A 17913-nucleotide genomic window follows, 5' to 3' on the forward strand; every position below is an offset into this window, starting at 1 on the left:
CGCCAACCAGCTATGTGACTTTCTTCATAAAAATAGTTTATATGAGGATTTTCAATCAGGTTTTAGAGCACATCATAGCACAGAGACGGCACTGGTGAAAGTTACAAATGACCTCCTAATCGCTTCTGACAAAGGACTTGTCTCTGTCCTGGTCTTACTAGATCTTAGTGCTGCATTTGATACCATTGATCATCACATTCTACTACAGAGACTGGAACACTTAATTGGCATTAAAGGACCCGCATTAAACTGGTTTAAGTCCTATTTATCGGATCAATTTCAGTTTGTACATGTTAATGATGAGTCATCCCTGTATACCAAGGTTAGTCATGGTGTTCCTCAAGGCTCCGTGCTTGGACCCATACTATTCACCTTATATATGCTCCCTCTAGGAAATATAATTCGGAAACACTCCATAAACTTTCATTGTTATGCAGATGATACACAGTTATACCTATCAATAAAGCCAAATGAAACTAATCAGCTTACTAAACTCCATGCATGTCTCAAGGACATCAAGACCTGGATGACCTGCAATTTTCTGCTGTTAAACTCAGATAAAACCGAAGTTATAGTACTTGGTCCTAAACACCTTAGAGATGCATTATCTAATGATATAGCGAGTTTGGATGGCACTAACTTGGCCTCCAGCACCACCGTCAGGAATCTGGGGGTTATCTTTGATCAAGATATGTCCTTCAACTCCCACATAAAACAAATTTCAAGGTCTGCATTTTTTCATCTACGTAACATTGCAAAAATCAGGCCCATCCTGTCTCAAAAAGACGCAGAAAAGCTAGTCCATGCATTTGTTACTTCCAGACTGGACTATTGTAATTCTCTATTATCAGGCTGCCCTAACAAGTTTCTAAAGAGTCTCCAGCTGGTCCAGAATGCTGCAGCACGTGTACTGACAGGAACTAAGAAAAGAGATCATATTACTCCTGTACTGGCCTCTCTGCACTGGCTCCCTGTAAAATCAAGAATAGAGTTTAAAATCCTTCTCCTCACTTACAAAGCTGTTAATGGTCAGGCACCATCATATCTCCAGGAGCTCATATTACCCTATCACCCAACTAGAGCATTACGCTCCCAGAACGCAGGATTACTTGTAGTTCCTAAAGTCTCCAAAAGTAGAATGGGAGCCAGAGCCTTCAGTTATCAAGCTCCTCTTCTGTGGAACCATCTTCCTGTTTTGGTCCGGGAGGCGGACACCCTCTCTACCTTTAAGAGTAGACTTAAGACCTTCCTCTTCGATAGAGCTTATAGTTAGGGCTGGTCCAGGACAGGCCCAGGCCTGTCCTGGACCAGCTCTTAGTTATGCTGCTATAGGCCTAGTCCGGGGGACAATGACACACTGAGCTTCTCTCTCCTCCCCTCTCCTCTCCTCTCCATCTGTATACATTATGCCTGTATACATGCCCCATCTCTGCATGTCACTGACTTGCTTCTTCCCCGGAGTCCTTGTGCTTTCTAGTCCTACAGGCTCCCTTGGATCCTGGCCGCGCCCGGGTCGTGGATCGTGGATGCGCCCACTGCTATGGCCCTGCCTGATCGTGGATGCGCCCACTGCTATGGCCCTGCCTGATCGTGGATGCGCCTACTGCTATGGCCCTGCCTGATCGTGGATGCACCTACTGCCATGACCCTGCCTGACACCCACCACTACTGTCGCTAATATTAGTCACATCTCTGTTACATACGTTCCACTACTATTATCGTACTGCATTGCTACATACCATCCTTGCCATTGATCATTACTACTGTTATCACTAGTAATCACATTTCCATGTGCATTTCATCATTATTGCTGTAATACATCTTTGTGTACTTTCACTCCTGTCAACCATCGCTTATAATTGAATACATTGTGATCTCGTTGATCTGCTCTGTACATGCGACATCTATTGCACGTCTGTCCGTCCTGGGAGAGGGATCCCTCCTCTGTGGCTCTCCCTGAGGTTTCTTCCGCATTTTTTCCCTGTTAAAAGGGCCTTTTTTGGGGCAAGTTTTTCCTCACTCGAATCGAGGGTCGAAGGACAGAGGGTGTCGTCTCTGTACAGATTGTAAAGCCTTCTGAGGCAAACTGTGATTTGTGAATTTGGGCTATACAAATAAAATTTGATTTGATTTGATTTGATTTGATATATGCAGATGTGTGTGGAAAACTTAAACGTGTAATTCAATAAAACGTGTTTTTTTCCTACTATTAGCCTATTTTTCTTCCAGTGGCCCGCAGCTATGAGCGCATTTCAACATTGAGCATTGTTTTATTATTTCACAAAGTGGAGGATGTAAATTTCCTGAATCCATCCTGAAGTCTGGCTGAAGGAACAGATCAGCTGTGAAAGAGAGTAGCAGCCGGGACCGGCGACATGGCTGCAGAACTGGAGGCTGGAGACTGAGAGGCTGACAGGGAGCTGGTGGAGCTGTCAGAGTCAGGAAAACAAGAGGTTACAGAACCACAGCCACAGGAGACTGATTCAGCACAGGAACTGGAGACAGCTGCAGCTCAGCTCAGACAGGTTGCTGCAGAACAGGAACAGAGGACTGCTGCAAGGCAGAGCAGGAGGCCGGCAGCTGGAGGTCTGGACGGGTATCAGGAAAGACCGCTGGTCCGGCTCTGGAGCGAGTCTGCTGACCCGCCAACAAGGAAGCAGGAACAGGTGTCGACTGGGCCACCAACTGAGGACCAGGAACTGGTGGACCTGCTGGTGGAGCTAGATAAAAAGTCAGAACCAACAAAGTCAATGAATGAAGTTCATCCTCTGGGGACCAAGAACGTCTGTAGAAAATGTCATGTCAGTCCATCCATCCATCCTTTGGTCCAGGTCCAATCCATGTGGACTAAAGTAGTGGAGCGACAGACATTAGCATCCATAGAGCAACACTGCTAGTGTGTCTAAAAAGACAATAAAAGAAGAGACAGTCATGTTGATATGAACATTAGAGAAACACATCATGGAGCTGAAATATGATCCTGCTTCATCATTTGGACTCGTTCACCTCAGCCGACACGTTCAACAGCACACAGGTTTTTGTATTACGCTGTCTCACTGTGGGAGGATGGTAAAGTCTACCCGATCTTTGGCTCTGGAACTAAACTGTTTGTATCAGGTAAGAATAAAGCTTCATTTTCCTTCAGTTGTTTTATTGAGCAAGTTGAAAATGTGTTTTTAATGAGTTTCAGCTGCTTCAGGCTTTACATGTTAGTTTGTTCATAATTAGTAGAGAATTCTTGCAGCCATGCAGCTATTGTTACATAAAAAGGTTCATAACTCCTGAAAAGATGTTTAAATCTCACTGCACAACTGAAGTTCTTCTTTATTTCTGCAGGAGATCAAACTGATTCATATAGAAAAAGTTTCATATTGACAATGTTACAAATATACAGTATTTGATCCTCTCAGTAATTCAGCACCATCTCTTGTTTTTATAAAACAACATCATATATGATATTAAACATCATTTAATATATGTCAGGAAATGTATCTGAAAAACATATAACTTTAAATATGTTGTATAGGATAATTAATAAGTCTTTCTTAAATGGTCAAATGTATTTTATATGATGGTACATATGTCTTTTAGTGTGAGATATATTTATACATGAAGGAAGCACATACTGAATATGATATTAAAATAAATATAACATATGCTAATTATACTCAAATATAGAAAACATGTTTAAAACAATGGCACATATAAAAATGTATAGTTTTGTTGATCGACTTTTAAATAATTTATATAATTTATTCATAAATAATTTCACTGATAATTTAAATAGAAATAAATGAAAAATTCCAAACCTTATTTCAAATATTTAAATAAATGTATTCGCAGTGTGTGATAATATATTGATTTATGTTATGTTATGTTATATTATGTTATGTTATGTTATGTTATATTGTCAGATTTAATTAAATATTACGTGAAGTTTCTCTCAAGGATAAATAAATTCTTACCTTTCTTCATGTTATATTACAAAGCAGTCGTTCTTAATATCTGACATATCTGAACATATCATTGTAATTGTGTATGAATCTAAAAATATTGAGAAAAAAGGTTCTGAAATTATTGAAGTACTGATTTGTTTTTCTTTAGCGGCTGGACTAAAGTACACGCTGGTAAAACGGTAACATGTTACACATGTTGTAATATAAAAATGTATTTTATGGTGAGGTAAATGTAGATTTTATTATAATGTCTATTAACATAATATTTAATAAGATATTGATTTTAGCAGAACTTTCATAATTTTAACATATTATTATAAATTATGTTTTGTTTTAACAGAAAGATGAATTTTCCTGCAGGGACCAACAAAGTTTTACCTTCTTTTATATTAAATAACATCTTTTTTCACATTAGACATATGAAAACATGTATTTGTAATTGTGTATGTATAAATGTATGAAATTATAGATGCATTTTTAAAATAGGTTATGGTGGTAAATATTTATAATATGAGGTGGATATTGTAAACATTAAAATGTCAGCACGTACTAAACTTGAGGGTAAATATGTCCTTTATTATAATTCGTCTTTTATCATGATACACATGAAGATTTTCCATTGTATGAAAATATGATGTTATATTATTATTAGTAATAGTCATAATAATGATGAATGTGCACATTGAAAGAAAGAAGTGCTGAACACATCATGTTGTTTGTCCCCATATAACATATGATGACATGACATGATAAGTGTGTTTGATGTGCAGGTGAATCCAGTCTATGTGTTGGACTTTGTGCTGTATTGATGAGTAGTTTTGTGATCAGAGTCCATGTAGTTTCCAGGATCACACTGAATGCAGTGCAGTGCTGTAAGCTGCTGTTGACTGTGTCAATGTGTGTCTGTGCTGCTTGTTGCTGCTGTCAAACTTCAGATGAGCAGGTAGTGAAGCCCGTGGTGAGCGTGTACCCAGCAGCATCCAGAGCCCACCTGGAGGGGAACAGCTCCCTGCTGTGTGTGGCCTCAGCCATGTTTCCTCCTCTGGTCCGGTTCTCTTGGAGCAAACGAAAGGAGAATGAGGAGCAGTGGCTCCCTGCTGAGGGAGAGCAGCTGGAGCTCAGAGAGTCGGGACGCACCGCCTCCATCTTGCTGTTTGACGGGGACGCTCTCTACTACCGCTGCTCCGTCAAGCACGAGGGGGGCACAGTGGAGGCCCAAACAGAACAAGGTAATGAAGGCTTGGTGACTGTGTTCAGCAGTGATTCAGCTTCATGTGGAGACGCTGTCAAAGAGAGCAGAGGAGCAGAGGACTGACATTTCTTTTGGCCTCCTCTTCTGTTTCAGAGGTTCCAGCTCCAGCAGCCTCCTGTCCTCCAGAGAGAGAGCCAGCAGACCTGCCAGCTCTGCAGCAAGCCGACTGTAAGAGCTTGATAAAGCAGAAAGTCAAATCCAGTTCAGGGCCCCTAAAAAGCTTGTTGGGCCCTGACTTGTTGTATTTAATGAGGGCCTTTGAGCTTTCATTCAAATGGTAGCTGACCCCTGTCTTCATGTAAAGACGGTTGTCCCGTCTGGAAAAGTCCAAATTCTACTGATGAAAATGTGATGATGTTCTGATGAAATTAACAGTCTGTCTGTCTGTCTGTGTGTCTGTCTGTCTGTCTGTCAGTGTCCTTCCAGTCTCAGTGCAGGGTGAAGCTGCTCTGTGTGCTCTACACAGTGCTGATAGTGAAGAGTCTGGTGTACTGCTGTGGACTCTCTCTGCTGATGATCCTCTGAAACAAGGGACCGTCCACCAACTGCACACATGCTGACTGACTGTTTTCTGCTCGCCTTTTCTCAACATCAAATCTCATCAGTTCATCTCATTGATCACTTTGATCAGCAGTCACAAATGTCTATTTTCATGTTTTGTGTTTGGTTGTAAAATGTGTCTTTTTATGCACAGGTTAGATACAGTCATCCTACATATATAAATACATATATACACATATATCTGCAGTGACTGAGTATAAATTCTGTGGTATAGTGTTATTTTCATCCTCTGGTTTATTTCCACTTTGAATTGTGACTTGTATAATAATAGAAGATGAAGCTGAATCATTAGCTGTCTGCTGGATATTTGATTGTTTTAGTATTTTTCTCTCGTTGTCTTTCTTTTTAATACATTATGCAGAGTGTGGCAGCTTTGTTAAATTCTCTCAGTGTAACATTCTCAATAAAGTGAAAAATCACAGTGTGTTTTAGAAACAGCCTTGTTTTTATGGATTTCAGTTTGGCTTCAGAGCAACAGTCAGAAACAGAATCAACTTCATGGGCCATGTATGTTGACACCTACAAGTCATTTGACTCTGGTTGTAAGTAGCTCTCAATATACTTTCACACAGCAGCAAGAACAAATGTACAGGAAGCTGTGAATATTAGCATACAGCTAAACAAGGACAACAAAGCTAAAGAAAGAGAAGCAAACAGAAACATATAGCTATTACATACAAGTCAGTAGATGAGGATGTGCCACCAGGTTCAGTGCTGAGCCCCTTTTATAATTGTGTCAGTGTGGATGTAAAACTCTACGCTGATGACACTGTTGTTTACACACATGAACAAACAGCAGAGCGAGCTGCTTTGAAGCTACAGCTGCTATAAAATGATCACACAGCAGCTTCATCAGTCCATCTTCCAAGTTGGGGTCAGGCTGCAGAAACAGTCAGTAAACTGTCACCTTTACAGAATCAATCAAACAGTATCAACAGATCTGCTTTTATTTCAGCTTCTCAGCTCCCAGGTTTGTCTCCCAGGTGAATAAGACAGGTGAAAGCTGAGACAGTGAGTACAGAGCGCTGAAATCAAACTGAAGTCCCTGTAATTATTCTTTAACTGGAGTCCGTGGTTGTAACTGTCAATGTTCATGTGAACAAGTGCAGCTAACGGTGAGAAGGCTGCAGAGCAGAAACCCACACAGCCCATCTGCTGCAGGAAGGAAGTGCTGGTTGGCTCTCAACAGTTTTTGATGAGTCCTAATAACCACTGAGAACAGATTCGCATCTGCTGCTGTACACACTCATCAACTCCTCTCCCTCTCTGGATACATAATGTCAAATCAACTAAACTCACATTTCCCAGGTGTTAATAAATGTAGAAGTTGATCAATAAATGATGGAGGGTGCCACAGATTTTCATGAAAATGTTGCTGAGGTGATCATGAAATGATCAGCTACTGTTAGCTGATAATAAATGAGTAGTTATTCTCTGACATCATTCAGAGGTTTAGTTTAGAAAGATAAATTTAGTTGTAAATTTAAGGACCTCTTGTGGAGTTTAATGTAACTGGAGTGTCAGACACCAGGTGGAAGCCTTAACAGAACACAGATGTTTAACACACAGGCTTGTTTGATTTATTTAATTTGATCTAATTTAATGTAACTGCGACGCATTGACTGTTCACATGGATGCACAAAGCTGAATTCCTGCATGAGAACAGATGTTGTACAATAGCTCCCTCTACTGGCCAGGAATAACTTTAAAATATGAATGATGCAGCTGAAATGAACTGAGGACAAAATAAAATATGTTGTTAATCATATCTCAAATGAAAAGGCTGTTACGTCTTCGATGCTAATTAAGTAGACATCTCTTCAACAGAGGACATAGATGTAATGTCAACACCTGCCACATGTTACAGATTGCTCCTTCCACATGAAAACTATGAGACTGTTTATCAATATCAATACATCAATAGAATGGATCAGTAATTGCTATAATCATTCCTCTTGTACTGGTCATGACTAGATCCCTTTTTACTGTGTGTCCAACTTAAGTTCATCATCTCATTCTTTGCAAAAACTAATGCTTAGCCTAAGTTCAGCCTGAGAAGCTGATATGAAGCTTGAAATACAGAAGACATGTTGTGTTGATGTTTTTTTACCCTGAGAGGAAATGTCACACTAAAAGTCTGAAACACAAACTTTACTTCAAGACCTCTTTTTGTCTCAGCTGATCTTTAAAATGTATTTTTGTTTTCATGACTTTACATTTTGACTTCTGTCTCTGCAGGAGACAAATCAGCTGATAACTCTTCAGGTAAACAGACTGAACAGATGTGAACCTGTCCTGCACAAAGTAACCGCACAAGTTCTGGTAAACTGAGGGTCATACACACCGGAAGCAGCAGATGGCGGTATTGTGCAGAAAATGCTGGTGGCCTACCGCCAAAAAACACGAAGAAGAAGAAACCCGGAAGTGACCCTCGTGTCTGCAGTTTGCAGCTGTGAGACAGGAGCACATTTTACCATAAAACAGATTAAAACACGGTGTTGAGAGGAGACTGCTCACTGAATAAGTAAGTAGACGCTTGATATCGGTCACCTGTTGTAACCTCTTCCTGTCGCTGTCGGGACATTTAAGAATATTTGAGCTGTTAGCTGTTATTTACAGTTGTTTACACTACAACGTGTGAAGTTCAGTTAGCCTCCAACGACGTTAGCATAGTCTGTCTCAGACATGCGTCGCACCACAGTTTAGTAGTAGTTTCTACATAATTAATTTTCTTTTTAATAAGCTTAGCTTGGTAACGTTGAGTATCACTTTCAACCTGCTTATTAATAACCCGGTGACTTTAACCGACAGCTAGCTACTGCGTAGCCAGATAAGCTATCTAGCTAGCTAGCTAACTAACCAGAGGTGATGTTACACAAGTTTAACCCGAGACAGCTTCATTTATACAACACATTTCACACACGTGGTAATTCACAGTGCTTTATAGAGTTATGAATATTATAGTGAGGGTAAAAGATTTATCATGACAAAGTGCCAAAGTTCAGACTGAAGTTAGAAGTTTGAGTCAAGTAAAGAGACCAGATTTCTGTAATAAACACTGGGGACATTTCCAGTTCAGCAGTCAATATATCATTAAAATATCCATTATTATTTATGAAGTAGGCGACTGAAAGTATGAAAAGTAAAAGCAATGATGGTTCAGTCAACTGTTAATGTGTCACTATTATATCTGATGTTTGGTCATTTCACTGCTTTAGATGTTTACGATTGAGTTCACTGTAAAACTGAGCTATTTATTTATTTACAGGGGGAAAATGTTAATGAGACTGGATATGAATGCTGCAACTGCTGATTAATTGATTTAGGAGACAACTTTTTTTTAATAATCAATGGTTTCAGTTATTTTTTCAGCTACGTTCCCTCCAAAATGTGAGGATTTGATTTTCTTTGTCATTTATGAAAGTGTCAGATCCTAAATTGTGTGACGGCTTTTTAGCGTTGATACAAATCCAGGTGTGTCGTTAGATCTTGGCTTGCCCTATGGTGTGCTGTGGACACAAAACCCCTGAATAAAGGGTAAAATAAGTGTAATATGTGATGATACAAACTTTAGATCTTAACTGTATAAATGAGTTAGTGTTTCCCCTCTTACCTTCAGGTTGTCATGGCCTCCTACACCTGCATCAGCTGCCGCGTGGCCTTCGCAGACGGCGAGGTGCAGCGAGCGCACTACAAAACCGACTGGCACCGCTACAACCTGAAGCGCAAGGTGGCCGACATGCCACCGGTCACTGCTGAAAACTTTCAGGAGCGCGTCCTGGCACAGCGGGCGGCCGCTGAACAGCAGCTGAGCGACGCGGCGGCCACTGAGGGCTGCGCCGTCTGCAACAAGAAGTTCTCCAGCGCCAACGCCTACCAGAACCACCTGCAGTCTCACAAACACCAGCAGGCCGAGAAGCAGGCCCTGCTCGCCGCCCAGAGGAAAGTGGAGAAGATGAACGAGAAGAACCTGGAGAAAGGACTCGGTGAGGAGAAGGTGGATCACGACGCCAGGAACGAGGCCCTGCAGCAGGCCCTGAAAGAGCAGCAGAGGCCGAGCCCGGCCAAGACGTCAGAAGCAGTGAAGCGGGAGAGGACGGAGAGGCTGGAGAAACCTCCGCGGATGATGTGGCTGGAGGAGCAAGCCAAGAGGCGAGAGAAAGAAGAGGGAGCCACAGCTGGGGAAGGTAGGGAGGAGACTTCAAACCAACTTCTCCTTATGTTGTGTATAAATATAGAAGGACGCACCGATTCTTCAGCTCCTTATTGTTCGCTATCTGCCGGGCGACGCATAAGATGACATTCGCCGATGGCCAGAGTCAGTTTTGTGCCGACACAATCATGAGCTACTGGCTTGTGACATCCTGCCATCAGTGTGTCGGGCTCTGTGAGGATAGAAACATTTGTATAATGGAGTAGGTAGTTGTTAAGCAGGATAAAACAGCTTTTAAAGCTGTTACTTCTTAAAATAGAAACCTTTATGATGTCAGAAAAACGTATATTGAAGGCGTTTGTGCTCCTCAAAAATAATGTAATGAAGGGCTGAATGACTTTGTTTTCTTGGTACGAAGGGAACGAAGGTTACGCAAACAACATGAAAAAGCATCGGAATCAACTATCTACCAGATTGTTATTTTAAAGATCTGTATCGGCCCAGATCACATTTAGTGAATCCCCAAAAATATACGAATAACCAGATTTATCGTTGAAAGTCTTTCTGCTTTTATAGAACACAAACTTCAACAACTCAATTTGTCATTTTTAAATTGTTTTGCATGGAATCATTAATTTGAAAAGATAATCTCACATTTTTGTGTTTTTAAAATAAATATAATTATAGATCATTCAAGCCTGAGGGATAATATTTCAAAGCCCTTCAAACATTTATTGTGGTAACATTCACAGACTTTTTTGTATCATCTTCCTCTGAAACTATTGAAAACCACCTGAGACGTGTTTAGCTCAACATTATCATTTCTATTTATCAGCTGTGATTTATTAATCACATGTTATTGTCCAGTGAAAGATGATATTCAATAACTTTGAATTATTTCCAAGCCGCACTCTGTTCTCTCCTCTGTTCACTGTCACAAATGATTCCTCAGAGTAATTAAAGTCTATCTGTTGTTGAGCTTTACCTCCCTCAGTAGCTGCTGCGAGTCTTTCAGTGTAATGAGACGGTTAATTAGTGTTTGTTAAAGACTTATTAAAGTAATTAACTCTCATCAGTTCAGAGATGAAGGTACAGAATGTCAGCTAGTTTTAGTTGTGTGAAAAAATGACACCATGTTCCAATAAAAATCTTCCAGAAGATTGGGAGGACGTAGACGAGGAGGAAGATGATGACGAGATGTTGGAGGAGGAAGATGAAGATGAAGAGGAGACCATGGATCAAGAAGGAGACTCTGCGGCTCTGTCTGAACCCAACCCTGCGGCTCTGCCGGGCTCCATCCCCGTCACTGACTGCCTGTTCTGCTCCCACCACTCCAAGTCACTCATGAAGAACGTCGCCCACATGACCAAAGTCCACGGCTTCTTCATCCCCGATGTGGAGTTCCTCGTCAACATCAAGGGCCTCGTCCGCTACCTCGGTGAGTTTGAGGTGTAATTGTGAGAAAATTGTGAAGTGGCAGGACTTCAGTCTGTCGAGGCTCGACCCTCTGTATTACCAAACGTGTTTTGATTTTTATCACATGCTGCAAATCATCTTTAGGGTTTCTTGGAAGTTAATTTAGCTCCGAGGGTCAAAGTCTAAAAATTCATAACTAAAACAGTATTAACAGCTGCAAGAGTTCCAGCCTGATGTGATTTGGTTCTGTCTTGTGTTACAGGAGAGAAAGTCGGAGCTGGAAACGTGTGTTTATGGTGCAACGAGAAGGGCCGATCGTTCTACTCGACAGAAGCGGTGCAGAGCCACATGACAGATAAAAGCCACTGTAAACTCTTCACAGACGGCGACGCTGCGCTGGAGTTTGCAGACTTCTATGACTTCAGGTAATAAAGACTGATGATGAAATGATCCATCTCTGTGGTTAGTGGATGAAATGTTTCCCCCTGTACAGATATAACGGCGGCTGAAGGCGTTTGTGCTGCGTCTTCATCCTTCTGATGCAGATTGTTTTGGTTTTTGGCAACAGGAGCAGCTACCCGGACAGGAAGGAGGGAGAGGACGCTGAAATGGACGAAGACGAGCTGCCTGACGACAAGACCCTGGAGTACGACGACGAGACGCTGGAGCTGACCCTCCCTTCAGGTGACAGGACATGAAATGTGTTATTACGATCAGCAAAAATTCAAAAGTCGAACATACAGTGAATAAAATTCAGATTATGGGACTCCTGTGTGTAATTCTCAGGTTAAAGGTTCACTACGCAACTTTTTACAGGCCTATAAACATAAAGACCAAGCTCCTGATGCTTGGAATAACAGTTTGAAAGAGCTAACATTTTATATGGACTTTAAAGGTATATATATTTATATTTATATTTATATTTATATGAACATTAGAGATGCATTCTGAGTTAGTCGGGCTGAGAACAGTAACATCACATCCACAAGACAGAAGTTATTCAGTTAAAGAAAAAAAGACTACGTAACCAGAAGTGTTACTTAAAAAGTTACATTGTGCACCTTTAAAAAAACTAAACAAAAAACAACAAAATAAATAAATATTTTGTCAGTTGGCGACTTGCTGAACTTAATTCATTGATAGCAAAAATACACGTCTATATTTAAGTCAGTGTGAAATGCACATTAACCTGGAACAATTGCAAGTAGTGCACAAACCAGTCACCTGCAGGCCTCCACTGTGGTGATGTAAGAGATGTAGGTGATATTAATAAAGTGCTTTACAGGTAAAGGTATACACATAACACACATTTAATATAAAAACAGGAACATGTAAAATGGTACGAACAACAAGTCACAAATAAATAACTATTAAACAAAGTATAAAATAAAGCAACATAAAACACAACAGGGAAAGACACAGACTCACCATCGTAGAGCTTTCCTCTTCAAAGGTCTGTTCTGAGGAGAGGTTTAAAAGACGGAGCTGAATCTCTGCAGGTATCAAGTTTGTTCTGTTTAATTACTGTAAAAAAGATGAGTTAACAAATTGAACAAAAACGTCTTCACTGATATGAAGGTTTGCTGCTTTTCTGTATCTCACATCACTGTAATCTAAATACTTTTGGGTTTTGGGACAAAGGCACCACCTGTTGGACAGATGAGGGAGCTACATACGTCTACACACAGTTGAATTAAACAATTTCCTCCCACATGGAGATGCTGTTAACACCAACTAGTTTTATTTATCTCCTGAAGATCATGTAGAACGTATTAAAGTGATTCTCAACCAGAAATGTGTGAGGTTTTATACATTCTGCAACTCTGTACACGTGAATCTGTTTGACTTGTTCAAAAAACTGTTTGTGTGTTTTCTTGTACAGAAGACTTTTTTTTTATGCTTCATGTGTCCGTATTGTAACAGACTAACGTTCTCGCTGTGTTTCTCCAGGTGCAAAGATCGGCCACCGCTCCCTCATGAGGTACTACAAGCAGCGGTTCGGCGCTCAGAGAGCGGTGGTACTGACTCACAATAAGAACGCTGTTGGCAGAGTCCTCCGGCAGTACAGAGCTCTGGGCTGGGGAGGAGAGGGAGGTAAGATTCAACCACGACCTTTAGGCAACACGAGAGTAGTTTGTTTGTTTTACATTTAACAGTAAAAAAAGAAAGAAGCTTGCAGCTGAATGACGGTTTGATCCAGTTTTCTGAACATTCAAACCCAATTTCAGTAGTTTCTTTGCTCTTTGTCTGTTTTTATTAAACCTCGTCACCATCAACTTGTATTTTGTTACGTGCGTTGGTTGTGAAGCACTTTTTCAGAGGACTTCAGAAGACTTACATGCATGAGTAGAAATATTTTTAACAAATCAAGAATGAATGTTGACGCTTTTTCAAGGAGAGGAAGAAGTCAAGTCCTTAATGTTTTGTAAGTTGGGCTGTCACAATGTCAGATTCTCACCGGACGATTATCGCGTCCAAAGAATTCACGTTAACGATATTATCAGTAAATGCTCTCAGTCAAAGTCAACTCAACTTTGTTTATTGTGTGTTTCGTCTGTTTTTTGTCAAATGAATGATAATCTTTACACGAGTGTAGGGAGGTGGACTCTGTGTAACCATTAATGTCGTTCTGTTGTTTCAACATGATTTTGCACGGCAGTAATAAATCAACGAGTAGCAGCGAAACACCAGCTCGCTAACAGTCGACTGTTACTGCAGCTGCTTCTTCTGTCGTGCGGCGGATGGAAACCAGTGTTAACAGCACACATATCAACATTTGGATGCCTCAGTCAGCTGCTGTTTTCTTTGGCAGTTTAAGTTATAAAACACTAAAACTTTTCACTTTTGTTGCTCTAAAGACTTAAAGTTTATCTCACTGAACAAAAGACTTCACTGATTCAGAATCTTAAACCTTTTTGCAAATGTCTCGTTATCTGTTCAGAAAAAGCTTTGTGTGTCTTCCTTCCTCTGTCCGATCCACAGTGAGTGGTGTAGAACGAGCTCCCCCTGGTGTTTGCTTTTCATTATTCCCATAATAATTGTAAGAGAAATGATCAACACGATGACGCCGTCTGCTGTTGTCCCTCCCCTCTCTGTCTCTCAGGCGGCAGCTTCTATCAGAAACAGAAAGACATGCAGTACGTACAGATGATGAAGTCAAAATGGATGCTGAAGATGGGCATGAGCCACAACACCACCAAGCAGAAGCACTTCAGAGCCCAGGTCATGTTCTGAGCTCGGACCGGAGGAACCGAACGTGGGGTCAGATGTGATGGACTGGTGGATTCTGAAACTGAAGCTGTGTTACAGCCACAAAGACCAGAATCAAATATCAAAAGCAGCGAGAGAAATGGTGGAAATATCCAACATGTTGATCATGTCGTGTCAGTGATGTAAAAGCAGCCATGTTGATCTCACGTTTGTTAACTGCAGCACGAACAACGACGGAGAGAAATCTTTACCAGCGTCTTGAAGAGCGGCGACGTTATGTTTTTTTCCTAATAGGAAACCAAATTTCCAAACGTAAATCTGCTTGAATTGACTTGAATGAATTTCAAGGTGAATTTCTGTAGTCTGATCGACGTCACCTCACAAACGACCACATGAATCACAGCTGTAAGATTATTCTGAAACTATGTGGAGCATGTTAAGCTACATTAGATCAATATTGAGGAGGTGGTTGGAGTCTAACCGGTGACATAACACACTATCTTTTAATTCATGACAGGATTACATCTTTAAAATTTAACATGCTTGTAATACACCCAAACAAATAAATGTCTTTTCATATTTATTCGATACATGGCGGTCTTCATTCACTACTAATTATGTATATTTTTATTTTACTCTTTAGATGGAAGAACAATAAAAGCCCCCGTTATTTAGTAATTTAAAAGCTTTTATTTTGAAGCAGCATCACAGGAAACGTGTTTCAGCAGCAGGAACTAAACACGACTCCTGAACCAGCTGACAGTGAACACATGAAGCAGTGAAACTCAGCAGATGTTTGAAACAAACGGGACGAGAGAAACTAAAGAGATTCAGTCAGAAGCTGCAGAAGGACTCGGAGATGAACACACCGACTTTTAAAACCTCTTTCTCTCAGGTTTCTGCACAGTTGTGAGGTGAGTATGGATTTTAGGGGGACGCGGCTGCTTTTTTTGGTTGGCTACAGTCATGAATTGTTACTGCGGCTTAGTCCTGCTCCAGAGCAGGAACATCTCCGGTTCTGCTCGGCTCAACCCGGCTCAGTAAAATTGGTGAAGGAAAAGCAAATCAGCGCGGCTCGGTTTGACTCGGCGCGGCCAAAAGTGCTGGCGGCAGGAGCCTTGACGTCATTTGAACGAGTGTTACAAACCGCTTTTTGTGCCAGCTGTGAACATTTATTTCTGCTGTGGTTGGACCTTTTAACACGAGGCTCTTAAAGGGATCGACTTTCTTTTGGAGCCTCAAGTGGATGTTAGAGGAACTGCATTTTTTGGTACTTCAGCGTCGGCTTCATTTAACAGCCCCGGACATCGTCGCCTGTCAGTGTTGTTAAAAAGTACCCAAAAGTCAAAGATTCAAATATCACATTTGTTATTTGTTCAATTGAAAGTCACACATGCAAACAGGACTTTGGTAAAAGTATCTCATGAAATGTATTTAAGTATCAAAGTAAATCATTCTTCTGATCATTCAGAATCAGTATTGTTTAGTTGATTGCCAATAAAATAAATTGATTTAAAAAATGTGCTCGTTGGCTCTGATGCAGCATTTAATCTGTTGTAAAATAAATGGAGTAAAAGTACAACATTTGGAGAGTGAAGTGAAAGACATGTTTTATTATGGAACGACCTCTGTGATCAGTTTCAGAGGTTTCCGCTCTGAAACCAAAGTGTTGGTCAAAGAGAGCCAAGATCCAGAAAAATGTAAAATCACTTTAAATATTGTCAGAATTGTTGTTTTGTGTCTTCTCCTCTTTCCTGCCATCTCTTTTCTGTCCTTCTTCCTCCCCTCTGTCTTTATTTCCCTCCTCACCTGACCTGGAGGCACAGAAAGGCCCAAAGTCTGAAGTGTTTTCATCCAACAGCAGAGCTCCACCCTGCTCCTCCTCACAGTGAGTACTAACGTTTGGTGCTCGAGTCCTTTCTGCCGGGAATATTTGCTCACTCTCACGTAGTCGACTTTTAAAACAGGATGTTTCCGCTGTGATTTGCTACTTACGGGTATGATTTGGGCTCATCTTCATCACTGTCGCTGCTCTCAGCAACGTCAGATTTATCAATGACTCTGAGCCTCGTGCAGATGATGTCATGGAAAACTGATCGGGCTTCAGCAGGATGCTGACCCACCACACCGCCCCGTTAATGAGCTCAGTTACTCCATTTGTTTGTGGTCCTCCACTTTATCTTTGGCAGGCTCTCCACTTCCTTTTGCAGGCTGGGAGAGTGTTTGCGGCGCGATGGTTTCAGGGGTTTAGGGCACTCTGCCCGTACAGTACGCGGCTGTTTGACAGAGTCGACAGGAAAAGCAGAGAGGGGGAGGGGTGCCCTGCAGACAGGCCGACTGCGAGAAGGAGACTAATTGATCAGGACGACTTGGGAGAGAAACGGGGCAGATGGCTGAGAGGCATTAGCACTGTGGAAGTCATGGGAGGAGGTGATTCTCAACTAGAACCACGGTTTGACTGATGTGTTTCTGAAGGCCGATGCTGATCCTCCTGGACGGTGTTCGGACTGTTGCCTTCAGATTTGCTGTCGTCCAGGTTCCTCGTGATCTTTTGTGAATAGATTTGGTTAAAAGTCGAAACAGATGAGCTTGATGAATACTGAACAATAGTTAAAGGTGCTATATGTATGTTGCACCTGTCGAATCAAAATGAAGCTGTTGAGGTTTTTTTTAGTTTCAGCTGCTGGAAACTGGCCTGATTGGACGGTTTTGAGTGATTAGCTCCACAGCAGCACTCGGTCCTCATTGGCTCCTCTCTGTTTCCTGGAGTTGGTCCCAAAACCTTCATGGAAGAATTATTTTTAGCCATGCTGGCATGTAGCTCGAGGACGGCGATGACGGTCTGTTGTTCCAACACTTCGGTCCAGACTGAAATATCTACACAAACTACCGTGGATTGTCATGAAGTTTAGTATAAATAGTCTTTGGTCTTAATGTTTCCAGGAGTTTAACTTGTGATGAAATCTAAACTGTATATATCAGTTAAAAGACATTTTTAACATGCGTTGCCAGGATGTGAAACACCTCTGTGGCTGGTGTTAATCCTCCTCCATCATGACGCTGACCTTTAGCTCTTTAATTAATCGGGAATACTACAAAGGACAGTTTGAGCTCTCCACTGACCTCCAGCAGCTGGACTACAGCTGGACTACAGCTGGACCACAGCTGGACTACAGCTGGACTACAGCTGGACCACAGCTGGACCACAGCTGTCCCACAGCTGGACTACAGCTGGACCACAGCTGCAGACAGATGTATTCTTATAAAAACATTTTATTTCAAACCAAGTCTTAGAAAGATGATGTCAAAAAAATACTCGACTGTAGATTAGCTGAAAGCTAGCGAGCAATGACACGCACCTCGGG

The 17913-nt window shown here is 41.4% G+C and overlaps 1 protein-coding gene and 1 long non-coding RNA gene across 3 annotated transcripts; both read left to right on the forward strand.

Annotated features, from left to right (window-relative positions):
- Positions 1–5094: 5094 nt before the first annotated feature.
- LOC311266543 lies at positions 5095–6133 on the forward strand. The gene is made up of 3 exons (XR_014623723.1): positions 5095–5185; positions 5302–5376; positions 5624–6133. It is a non-coding gene; the product is annotated as an uncharacterized lncRNA (long non-coding RNA).
- Positions 6134–8193: 2060 nt separating this feature from the next.
- znf622 (zinc finger protein 622) lies at positions 8194–15136 on the forward strand. 2 transcript variants are annotated; one of them, XM_084369443.1, is made up of 7 exons: positions 8194–8293; positions 9389–9956; positions 11079–11360; positions 11601–11763; positions 11907–12022; positions 13289–13432; positions 14442–15136. In XM_084369443.1, exons 2-7 carry the CDS (start codon positions 9395–9397, stop codon positions 14570–14572), a joined length of 1398 nt encoding a protein of 465 aa, XP_084225569.1. In that variant the 5' UTR covers positions 8194–8293; positions 9389–9394; the 3' UTR covers positions 14573–15136. The 2 variants fall into 2 exon arrangements, with proteins under 2 accessions (XP_084225569.1, XP_084225570.1); XM_084369444.1 differs by having other exon boundaries at positions 11082–11360.
- The last annotated feature ends 2777 nt before the right edge of the window (positions 15137–17913 follow it).

The sequence above is a fragment of the Pagrus pagrus genome (genome assembly GCF_965226575.1).
Source record: "Pagrus pagrus genome assembly, chromosome: 12".
NCBI lineage: Eukaryota > Metazoa > Chordata > Actinopteri > Spariformes > Sparidae > Pagrus > Pagrus pagrus.